The sequence below is a fragment of the Mizuhopecten yessoensis genome, unplaced genomic scaffold (assembly GCF_002113885.1).
Source record: "Mizuhopecten yessoensis strain PY_sf001 unplaced genomic scaffold, ASM211388v2 scaffold10973, whole genome shotgun sequence".
NCBI lineage: Eukaryota > Metazoa > Mollusca > Bivalvia > Pectinida > Pectinidae > Mizuhopecten > Mizuhopecten yessoensis.
Window position 1 is genome coordinate 496,540 of NW_018408814.1, and position 12,350 is coordinate 508,889.

The 12,350-nt window shown below is 36.6% G+C and overlaps 2 protein-coding genes across 3 annotated transcripts; one reads left to right on the plus strand and one right to left on the minus strand.

Moving 5' to 3' along the window:
• The first annotated feature begins 1,584 nt into the window (after nucleotides 1–1,584).
• On the plus strand, nucleotides 1,585–3,753 carry LOC110464224. The gene is made up of 2 exons (XM_021519325.1): nucleotides 1,585–1,764; nucleotides 3,143–3,753. The coding sequence occupies exons 1-2, from the start codon at nucleotides 1,621–1,623 to the stop codon at nucleotides 3,383–3,385; spliced, it is 387 nt and encodes a 128-aa protein (XP_021375000.1). The 5' UTR covers nucleotides 1,585–1,620; the 3' UTR covers nucleotides 3,386–3,753.
• A 152-nt stretch (nucleotides 3,754–3,905) lies between these two features.
• LOC110464225 lies at nucleotides 3,906–11,775 on the minus strand. 2 transcript variants are annotated; one of them, XR_002464480.1, is made up of 8 exons: nucleotides 11,521–11,775; nucleotides 10,529–10,698; nucleotides 9,641–9,856; nucleotides 8,934–9,099; nucleotides 8,699–8,817; nucleotides 6,886–7,048; nucleotides 4,692–6,472; nucleotides 3,906–4,444 (listed from the first exon to the last, which is right to left on the minus strand). XR_002464480.1 is itself a non-coding variant. In XM_021519326.1 (7 exons), exons 1-7 carry the CDS (start codon nucleotides 11,694–11,696, stop codon nucleotides 6,292–6,294), a joined length of 1,191 nt encoding a protein of 396 aa, XP_021375001.1. In that variant the 5' UTR covers nucleotides 11,697–11,775; the 3' UTR covers nucleotides 3,906–6,291. The 2 variants fall into 2 exon arrangements, 1 of the variants encoding a protein (XP_021375001.1); XM_021519326.1 differs by having other exon boundaries at nucleotides 3,906–6,472.
• Nucleotides 11,776–12,350: the final 575 nt, after the last annotated feature.

Genomic DNA, 12,350 nt, shown 5'->3' on the forward strand with positions numbered 1-12,350 from the left:
CCCAATGTACATATTCATCGTTGCAAATTACCCCCGGAACATTTTGACGATTTCCCTTATAAATTGTCAGACTATAGCCCAATGTTCATAGTATACGCTTGATATTTAGACTCGGAACATTTAGACGGATTCCCATGTCAAACAATAGGGAAACTTTTGACGATTTCCACTATAAATTGTCTGACAGTAGCCCAATGTTCATATTCAACGTTGAAAATTAACCCCAGAACATATTTCCTGTTTTCAAATATACATTGTCAGATAATAACCCAAGGTTCATATTCAAAGTTGAAAATTCGGATTTTGACGGTTTTCCAATGTAAAGCGTCAAATAATAGCCCAAGGTTCACGCAGCAATAAGTTTAAAGGGACAGCAAGGTGAAGCATATCTTTTTTCATTCTTTTTTTAAACACTACATTAACATACCAACTGAGTCTCCTTCTGAAAAATAACGGTCGGATTTGGCTGATATATATTCATTAAAATGAGTAACTTTAAGATAATTATCGGGATTTCTACCTGTCTGATCAACGTTTTGTTCAAGGATATCCCTCTACTAGCGCATGCGTATAGCACACCATTTCATTGTAAACAATATGACTGGCCGTGGGAAGTTAGATTGTGACCGTGTCAGCTACGAAGCGAAAAGCTGCCAAATGGTCCAAAAATAGCGCAAGGAGTAAGTTACGGAAGCATTATTGCAGGTGGGAAGTATTCAAAGGAGAAAATAACTGCCCTAGCAGTTAGTACGGTGCATGCTTTCTTCCCGATAGCCGGTTAAAGCTGAAATGGAATCGACAGAAATGCTGTTTTTGTTTTGAATAAAAACCTAAAACTGGTAGCCTCGCTAGTAGCTATGTCTCATTTCTAGGAGGGTCTCCCGCATAGGTCGCCTCTCACGGCATGCTTTTGGTAACAGCAGGTCTGTTCTGAATCGACCTCTCAGGTCGGACGAGCTGCCACATTATTTAATTTGTTTACGTTCTCAATGTATCTACCCAGTCGATCTTTCTGTATTCGTATTATTACATGGTTAATGGCCCATCAACACAGGATAGGTCATTAGGGCCAACAAATAGTCTGATCTTTCTGTATTAGTATTATTACATGGTTAATAGCCCATCAACACAGGATAGGTCATTAGGGCCAACAAATAGTCTGATCTTTCTGTATGGAATGGATATGCCGACCGATGCAATGGATATATAGTGAATTGTCCTGAAAGGGTCCCATTTTTATTTTCAATTAGTCGATGGGACGATTGACAGTAAGCTTCAAAGAACATGGTGGATAGCTTTGAGCCAATCGCTGAAGTGACCAAGATTGTTGGGAGTGTTGCCAAACAAAAAAAAACAACACTTTTACTGTCAATACATACAGAATACAACAATATGTTTTAGAATGTAATTTTAAGGAATGAACGACGTCTATGATAAGTTTATACAAGTGTGAAAGCAAAAAACTATACATTCATACCATAATCAATAGTTCATAAACTGGTGTTCAATTTCAAATTCAAGTTTTAATAAAAAATGGAGAATTCCTTTTGTTTTCTAACGCAAAAAAAATAACTTGATGTACAGGCATTCTGGAGGTGCAATGGCCAATCTGGAGAGGCTATGAAGTATGGCGGTCCTAGTGACGTAAGCGGGTGTGACGTAGGCCCTCTGTCCGGTGTGTGCGATGCAACAACTCCGAAAGGAAGTCCCGCGCTGGTGGCGTTCTTGTCGGGAGATCAAGCTATACAATGGAGCAGACAGAAAGTGGGTATTGGTTTTGATTTTGTGTTGGTTTACGGTCAGTCGTTCATGCAAGTCATTTAGGGCAAGACAACACGGTAAACATGCATATTTTAATTGAAAGAATCTGCACGTAGTAAACCTTTCATGGACGGTGCATTATAGAATCTGTCATGTATTTGTTTATTATTATCGCATTCAATCATGAAATGTTTTACTTTCAAATGTTGATCAAATGCTTGACAATAAGGTTGACCTTCCCTACTTAAAATGTAACCATGCGTAATATATAGGTATGGTCCATGTGTAGTCGCGAGAGGATAATTTCCTCTCTGAGATATGATATACCTGTTGCAAATGAGCCTTCATTAGGTTGAATTGCAAATTACCATACGGAGCATTACTTTTATATAAGTTGCTATGAAAGATTTAAAATCATATTATGGCAGTTTAGTACCTTTCGTTTGTAGTCTTCTTATTCTGACATGACCGGGTTTCCAGACTGAGATAAATCTTGTGGCAGAATACTACAATCCTGTTAATACGAAGGGCGATGTTTTGCATGAGAACATTGTCAAAGTTCCGACTTTTTAATATTTGTAGTAGCGACAACAAAACAGAACAGAATATTGCTTTTTTCATTTCATTCTTTTCAATTTCATCACATTACAACCCAGCTGCAATTGCTTTAGTTGTAAAATGTAAGAATTTGAGGGCAAACGACAGGTTGCCAACAACACATACTGCAGCAAGTTCCTTTGCGACCTTAGAGCTGTTTATATACAATTGTGTGTAAAAGAAACTGTGGGATGAATTGAACGGAAGAATGCGAGATTTTTCAAAACCATAGTCACACTTTGAATCAATGAGCGACGTAAACTAGCAGTAGGTCACGGTCTGCTTATCAATCTGTCTGGACAATAGATACATGAGAATATTTAGAGCTTTCGAGCATTTTTCTTTCAAATATTTTTTATGACGTAGAAAAGACAATTTTAGGTCGAAAATAAGAAATTGTATTTGTTGAATAGCGTAACAGAGATCATGGTGTACGTTTTGGTGGACGCAGCAACAACTACGAAAAAAAGTTATAATTACTGTCTGTCAGCTGATAAAATTACTCTTATGGCCCGAATGTTATCGCACCTGTGGGCCTTATTGTGGGAGGAAACCGGAGTACCCGGAACAAAACCTTAAATTATTCGAATTTATACAATGCAAACAAAATCGCACCTGCTCACACTCGTACTTTTACCCTCGTAAAGGGATCTTCAGGTTTAAAATTATAATACATCATACCGTTACGAACTGACAAATCATAATCCTAATACTTAGAATAGGCATTGGTTTGTTCCCAATTTCATTGAATCCTCATCTGTTATACCCGACCCTCCCGTTTCAGGCTCACACAAGGAAAAACGCAGTTTTAAAGTCATCGACTGATTTCTTCGGGTCGCAAGCGGAAACCTGCCTGGATTACTTTGAGAAGGACTGGAGTGAAGAGCTATTCATAGAGGGCGCTTTAGCAGCAGTCAGTACAGGAGCACTGCGAAACTTTGCTGCTGGTCTCCAGGAACCGCAGGGGAGGTCACTATCGTCTCGTATTTGTGTTTGCCTAACAGAAACCTCTGGGAAGGTTCAATGAAAGTGTGATTGTATAAAACTATAGGGAGACAGAGTGTGTTGCACAGTTGTCTCTCTACAGGACCCCTAGTGGGAGGGGATTGGGGTTATTTTACTACATGTTGAAGTTTCGATATTTACCAGGGGAGACTATTCATAGTGATATCGAGCTGTCTGTGTATGGGAACCTTGGGGGAGGCAATATGTCGTCAAAACACACTCAGAGAAAATCAGGGAATAAGTTAACTAATATTGTGTTGTCTCTTCTGTTTTGATTTGGATTTAACGTTTATTATTTAACTAGAAACCTGCAGGGATATTTGGTTTCTCAAATAGTGATGTATTCGCAGTACATGCTTCGCTTTCCCAAATTACTTCAACCTGGATAGGAAACAGTGTTATAGTATACAGTATGCTATAAAATGTTGACATTCTTAGCTAACGTAATGGGCAGATTTATTAAATAATCACTTATTAATATAACAAATTGACAAAGAAATTATCTTTTGATTACGAAATTAATTTAATCAAAATGAAGACTACACTTTGCCGGCGCTGATGGCGCCATAGAATGGGATGGGTACATGTCCGGCGGGGTCCAGGCCGGGATACGTGCAGCAACGGAAATATTACATCAACTCCGGCCCGGCTCCGTCTCCAGTGCAGAACTGTCCGGGACAGCTTACAGTCCTTCATACAAAGCACCACAGCATCTAAGAAGAAAAGTGAAACAATCTGACATGACTAGAGGTTTGAGCTTCGCCATTTTAGTAGGCGTTATTGCGCTGCTGTATGGAAGTTTGTATCGTTAATTTGATATGATTATTATTTTTACTAAACCACCAATTAAACAGTTGTTTTGGTGGTAAGCTGCATTATTCCGTTCAGACAGTTTTACTGCATCTCAAACATTTCACATGGTTTCTTTTTCTTAATGATATCAATCATAACTATGCGTACCAGATAGGGTTGTGTTGCCATGTCCAGGTTACAACATTTCAGTAAGATGTGCTCGAGCCATCTGCTGACAACGTTGAAAACGTCTCTGTGCGATTTTATCGTCTTTGAAGATGTTAAAACCCTTAACAATTCAGAAAACGTATTGTATGTTCGCATATGTATGCGTTGGAATACTGTTTTTTAACGCTTTTGTATTTCATTGTTATAATAGATCATTTTGATTGAAAATCGATATTGTACATGATCTGTAGTAAGTGTTATTGATCACGTAGTAATTCAATGACGTCATTAATGTCTAAAATGTAAACCGTTTCCGGAGGAATTAAGATAAAATGCAAAATTAATGTAAATATTTAAATTATACAAACCAAAAAAACAGGAGCGTAGAGCGTTGAAATCAGTGAGTCTTCGGATTATTTAAGTCTCTGTACCCGTATCTTTGTCATTCTCAACCAGTTCATGTCGCCGACAGATAACGTAATACAATTTACAGAGTATTAATATTATTGTGTATTCTTTCACATTGTTTTTACGCTTGTAATTCACAATATTGCCTTTTAATATGCTTAAATCATTGAAATTACAATAAATCTGTTTAAAACATCATTTTGTCAACAATTTCTTTTCATGTATTTAATACATCAAATATACATTTTTCTGAGTTATTGTTAAACAGGAAACCAAAGATTTATTTACAAACTTGTTGACGTTTTACTAACAGTCTGTTATGTACTACTTGGGTTAAAATTCCTCCTCTTGGTATAATGTATATAAGTGACGACAAAATGAAACACCATGACATGTCAACAAGATCACAAGAACAAACACATTATACCTGATTGCGATGGATGTGTACTCACCTATCACAGGGCTCCCTCTAGTCTATCTTGCAGACCCACAATCACACGTACTTACCCCAGGAGTATATCCTTATATGGTTCCATTTGTCTTACCTCATTGTAAGTCGATTTAGTATGTTTATTGCAGAAAATGTATATCAATAACAGCTTGTAACAGATAACGGTAAACAGACTCTACAAAAACCATGTAATAGTTACTCTTATCTTTGCTAATGGATCAAGGGTGGAAGTGATTTACGGAATGGTTGTTAAAGACACATAACATACCAATACCGAGGGTAGCATGCGTTAAGACACGTACTTCTTTTCCTGTTTTTGTTAACATTATTATAATATACTTCACGGTCCATCAACAAGGGGGAGGTCATAGAGGCCAATTAATGGTCGACAAAAACAAATGCAAAATGAAAAATGACATCAAACAAAGTTAAAAGACAAACGTCAACTTGATTAGAAATGGTTATGGAGACTCATATGTTTTCAAAAAGAAAAACAACTTTCAGAGAACTTGTAGAGACAGTAATTGTTGGACTCGGCGCCTCCTTTGTTCGGGCGACTACTTTGTAGTTAGGATGCCATTCACCAAATAATGCTTTGCAGAATGTAATTTACTGTCTATGTATTGATTCCAGGGATTTTGCCAATGTGATCCTCAAAACATTGTTACAATTGCTTTAAAATCAGTAAAATGAAATTTAGAATCCACACGTGGTAGCAATAAAGCTGCTTTCGCGGTTTGCATTACCCAATACTCCCACATCGCTGGGAACCCAGAAAATATGAGGTCATATTTTGTAATAATGTTAATATATTTCAAATTGAAATATTTGTACAATTTCTGTTGTGAAGGCTAGTTGTCATAGTGAATACATAAGGATGCATAAGGTGTCTTTCTTTAACGACAGTTAAAATGTTATTGCTGGATTTTTTCACAATGAAACGGAAAAATCCCTCCGTCCTTTTCCTTTTTTACAACACACTTGAGAGCACCATTTGTGCACTGAGTCCATGTCTATTGATTGTCAAACATTACTGGGACTTAGTTGGGTGTATAACATATAAATGGCTTCTGAAAGTTCTGAAGGCGAAACGGCTCAGGCAATATCATTTATGAATAATGGGAACAAAATAAAGGAAATGAAGACGTGTGATATACAGGTTTGTAGCGTAAGCATGAACAGAATAAAGTCTTACATGATGATTTTGGACTGTAGTGGTAGAGAATACCCGACTCCGATTGACCATAGGAACTACTTCCCTTTCCATCCTTCTGTAACCGCAGTATATTCCTATAAGGTGAACATTGGTTCAAGATTTATTCGACATGTCAACATAACATATCATCCTAGCCAAAATGGTGCAAAATGAATCGGTATTAAACAATGCTGAAAAATTACAAAATGAAAATATAAATACCGTCCAGACTTCACGATTACAATGAGTAACTGCTATCACAATGTGCATGATTAACGACAATGTGTTATGACACTTGACGAATAGTTACAGGTGCTTTATAATAATCAAATGTGCTACGGCATTTGACTCGGTGTAATGAAAATGAGCCATTGTCAGGATGTTGAGTTATTAGTAGAATTTCAAACTAACTATTTTGTGCCTATCTTTAATCTGAAAACAATTATAAGGACATGAATAAAACAAGTGGAACATACGAAGATAGATATTGCATATTTTCAATACTTACATATTTTTATATCCTATACAGTAAATCCATTCATGATCTGCATACAGCTTACCGCAGTCATCCATTACACCATAGTGCGAGTACAAGACGTCAGCAACAGTTGTGTTGTGATGAATCCTGGTAATTCCCCGATAACGCGAATCAATACTGAATATATTGTCACCTATAATGGGACACATTTCAATACATTAACAAATATAATCATTATGTTAAGCTTGCCTGTTTCATGCATTGCTCAGTTTTACACGGTAACCTTAAAACACGTAGCATTTTGTTGAAATTGGTCATTCCTGAATAGCGAAGACGAAAATGAATACGCATAGAGCGAGCAAAAAGAAACAGAGGTATAATGGGAATGCATTGTTCACCTGGTATTTATCTTGCAACCTTAAATAAAGCTACAGGCGAAATATTATCCATGACTCTTTGTCATTCAAACGAACCTGCAAAGTATTTAAATACATTACACCCCTGTGACCTTGAAGGTCTAACCAGGTAATTCATTTGAACAAACTTAGCTCTTCTTTCCAGCTGGCGACTGGCCAAATATTATCACCTTATAACTTTTGAGGTGAATGTTTTCAACACAATTGATCCCCGTGACCTTGACACTCTGACAAAGTCATTCATTTGAACAAACTTGCATCTCTTTATCTGAGCATGTTACTGGACAAATACCAATACCACCAGTATTTGGATTATTCAGAATTTGTTTGAAGACTTTAACACATTTGACCCCAGTGACTTTGCAAGTGCCTTAAGGACATTCATTACAAAAACTGGTAGCCATTCATCACAGCATGCTACTTCCCAGATATTATTACATTGCGTATTTTGGCTATTGAGAAACAGCTTTTACAAGCTCATTATATTTGACCACTGTGACCTTGAAAGTCATTCCAGCATGCTACTGTCAAATATCATCCCCCATTTACATCTAGGATATTAAGATTAAAAAAAACATTTTTAACACATTTAACATCTGTGATCTTAGGAAAGTCATAGTCGTTCATTTGAACAAGTGTTTTCTTCATCCCAGCATGTAACTGGCCAATGTTCAGAAGTTGCTGGAAGATTTAAACAAAAAAGACCAATGCGAATTTAAAAGTAGGTCAAGGCATGCTACGTATCCTACTATGCCTTTAGGCCTTTCAGAAGAACCTGTTTGCAGATTTGTAGAACTTTCCACCAAGGTGATACTTAAAATTGGCCAAGGTCATTCATTTGAACCAGTTCATGAACCCTTTATCCTGGAATGCAAAACCTAGCCAATAATCATCACTCAGAGCTTGTTAGTAATCATAAAGAATCTGTTTTCAGATTGTGTAGAGTAACCCCTGTGACCTTGTCAGTGGGTAAATGTAATTTATTTGAATTAACCTGGTAGCACGTCATCCCAGCATGCTACTGGTAAATGCTCATGAACCCGGGCCTTTTGGTTGAGATAAAGTCGCTTAAAGAAAATGTTAAATCCGGAAGGAAGACGGGCAACGATATAACACTATGCCATTTGGGACAGCTGAGCTAAAAATACCAATTGCTAGGTGTTTTATCCTTCAAATAAAGTGATAAGAAAAGAACCAAAAGAAAGGACATTATCAAATATACCTCAAACCCTGAACCATTAACTTTATTAAGTCTATGATGAGGAAGATTAAACAGCCGCCATCTATGTAATAGTCCAAACTGTTGGTGAAGGTAAGATTCCGTTATTCTGTTATATTTTTGCTTGGTTCGTCAAAGGTCAAAATCACTTAAAATTACCCGGACGTCGCTTGCAACATTTCAGATTTAATCTGTGAAATATACAAACCGTTAAAAGTGAACATTTTGAAATAGCTGGATGATCTCCAAAAATCTATCTCTGCATCTCCATTGTAACGAACTCGTTTTATGACGTTGTGAAAATACGGTCTCCACCAATAAATTTCACTGCAAAACAAAGCAAAATATACAAAAGTACGTATTTCAAACTGAAACTATATCATAAATACAAACATAAATTTAAAACCAGTAGAAATAAAAATAAAGCTGAAATCCTAACTCACTTCCGTTCTGTATCTAGAACCAGTTCTGTTCCAACGCTTGTTCCAGGAACTACAACCACAAATTCAGAGGCGGCATCATCTAATCTCAGGGATACTATGTCATTGTCTAAATAGCCAAACAAAAGTCGATCATCTGAATCCAGGGCCGGATAACTCAACACGCTAGCTGAAAACAATAACGAAGAGATGACTAAGACAAGAGGCCCATGCTATCATTGTTGTTAAGATGTGACAAAAGCAAACAGTACATATAATTCCATATAATTCCAAATACGTCTTTTTGAACGTTTTTTTCTTAACGAAATGTTATCATACATATAATAATAAAACCATATGACTTAGTGAAATTAACATCCTCTCAAGGGAGAAATGGGTGAAAAAGGCATAAGTTATAGTTTTCAGAGATTATTTTTTTAATAAAACAATATGATTAACATCCTTGCAAGTCTATAGTACATTTTATCTCCTCTCCGTGGGCGAATGGGTGACCCAGGGTTTATACAATTCTAAATTTTGATAAAGCTACGTTGAAGATCCTTCCATTCAAGAAAAGCATTTGACTCAAGCATATCTTGGTCTGGAGAAGATTTGTTGAATATGACCACTTTTGGTCACGTCCTGAAGCGAGTCATGGTCTTCATGTTCATTACCTCGAATTGTGTCAGTAAAGCAAAGGGTTTCATTGGGAAAAAATAGATGAGACTCACTGTTTTTACGAATCTCTACATCTTTATCGTCCCATCTGCATCCAAAAAGTGATCCGGATTTGAAGTACATGAACTGGTCGTAAACAGAATCATATACCACATCTTTGTTGAAATCATTTCTACACGGGTTATTCAAGTTGACATAGCCACTCATTGTAAAAGGGTTCGTCTTCGATATTCCTTTTCTTGTTGCTTTTAGAAAGAAATCTGGAACAACTTGAGAAATGAAAAAGGAAATGTACGAATGTTATATAATATATACTAGTCGAAAATGTTGTTATAGTCTAAAACAGCTAAAAACCATTACACGACAATATTTTCCACTAGAAAGGTTAATGTATTTCCGATTGCTGCTCCCCGCCTGACGAAACTAGTAGCCATAGCGTGCACGATCTTGTTTTTGAAATATGATTGCTTCGTCAGTTGGTAAATTAGTTTGATAACATTGTATTTTGAACCGGATGAAACCACAAAAAAGTACGAGTCACGGAATATGTTTGAGGGAACAGTGTTGCATACGATCATAAATGATTCAAAATACATTTCAACCCTTTCCTTAACATCAACGAGTTCACATTGCATTACATTATCAAACTCTGTCTTATGCCTTCGCCGATAAAAAAGAACTGTTATTGTTAATGTCAATCTCAAATAACTGATGTTTTCATGTCGAATGAATACAGGTACACGTTCCCAAGCATAACTTTACAACTATGTTAAATAATATATAACTAACCATAGCCACTTTTACCTGTCAAGTTGACGTTTGTCTTTTACCTTTACTATCGTTTATTTCATTTCCTTTTACATGTTTTATCTCTGGTCGTTTATGCAGTGGGACATGGATCGTGTAATTGACAACGGGGGTAGAATAAAAGTAAACAATACCCTTTTCTTCAGAACAATGGACTCCAGCTCTTTTGCATGTTAGTGAAGACAGGTAGCTGATTTCGCATTCGGATAACACATTTTCATCACCTTTGCAATGAAACTGAAACCACCAAATAGTATGTGCTTGGCCAGTAATAATGGTATTAGACATTGCTCTCGCTCCATTCCTGAAAATGATCAATGTGTGCATTATGCAAGGCTGAAACGTATAAATAATATGAGCATGTACGTTTAGGCTTTTATTGAAATTGTTTTGTTATTAGTGGGCTGAACAAGTTCGTGATAGATACATCATTATACAACACATGAAAAAACATTTTTAACAATTCACGACCTTTCAACAGCTAAGGTCATTTAAGGACGTACCTCCATGTATCTTTTGTTTGCGTGAATGTGTGCTAGATGCAGGGTATGGTATGTTGATGTATTTGTCTCCTTGTGATAGCGCGAATCTGATGACGATTTCATAGTACTATCTCACTGAAATATCATGCCGAAGACACACAGGAAATTATTCCGCCCGGCCACATTGTACTGACAACGGGTGAACCAGTTGTTGCCATAACACTTATTCTTAACGGTTCTTAGTACCTAACAACAACCATTTTCAAGGACTTTGGTATGTCTCGTACTGGGGACAGACCACATTGCTTTCTTCATCAAGGCAAACTTTCAACAGCTAAACATGAGGTTTGGTTCGGTTTGGTTTGGTTTAGTATTGTTTAACATAGTATAATATAGCAATTAAGCTACTTGTACAAAATATAAACTGATATTTTTTATTTCAAATTTTAACCTTTTAAAGATTACTTTTGATGTATGTTTTGAGTTTCTTTTTGACATTTTATGCCAAAGTGCGACAAGTGGCTGATAAATCAAACAAGCACAACAGGTCAAATACAATGTAGTAAAGTGGGATTTGCCTATTGTGTCGTTTACAGCATCTGAATGCATAAATAGATACCTCCAATTTATAAATGAATACAAACCCTGAATGGCCTAACATACGACAGGCCACAGCAGCATCTGCATCATCCCAACCATCCGAACACAGTATATGCCAGTCTACACCGTTGGACAATTCAATTGTACCTTCGTTCGATTTCAGGCCAAACAGAGTGACATAGAAATTCTGGCCTGGATATAGCATGTAATGAGTTAACATTCAATTATACATTAATTTGTACTTAGCTCTATTCCCAGCAAGGCTAAGTTTATATCTTAAACTAAAAAATATTTTATATGTTTGGAAAGTAAAAGTACAAGGAAAAGATTGGTAATGTCGACCAGTTCTGGTCTTACTTTTTATAGTTTGGTTCCTTACACTATGACCACACAATAACCTGTCTATGTCGTTATTGTTGTTAAAAAATGAACGTTTACTAAGGTTATTCGATGGCAGTCGCACATGGAAATATCACCGGAAGAAGATAGGATGACACGTTGTCGGTTTCTTTTATAACTTTTTGAGAGAATAATATTAAAAACTAAAATTTAAAAAAATTATAGATATACATATATATTGAAACCCCCCCCCCCCCTGCAGTACACCTTAGCTGTAAGGAAATAATGGAATATTTGGTCAGGTATTACATCAAGAACGATATCCCTTCTCAACAATCTACCCTAAAATCAGCCAAGCGTGACGATGTCATTGTGTGACTTGGTGAGCTTCTTTAGTCCAAATCACGCGTCATGATCAAGCCAAGCCGGAGTTTTTCAAACAAATAATCTCAACGGATACTCAGTTCAGTCACATTAATTTTCCACGTTGGCATTTTGATTTCGCCATTGACCGAGATGCCACGCTTAACGTAAG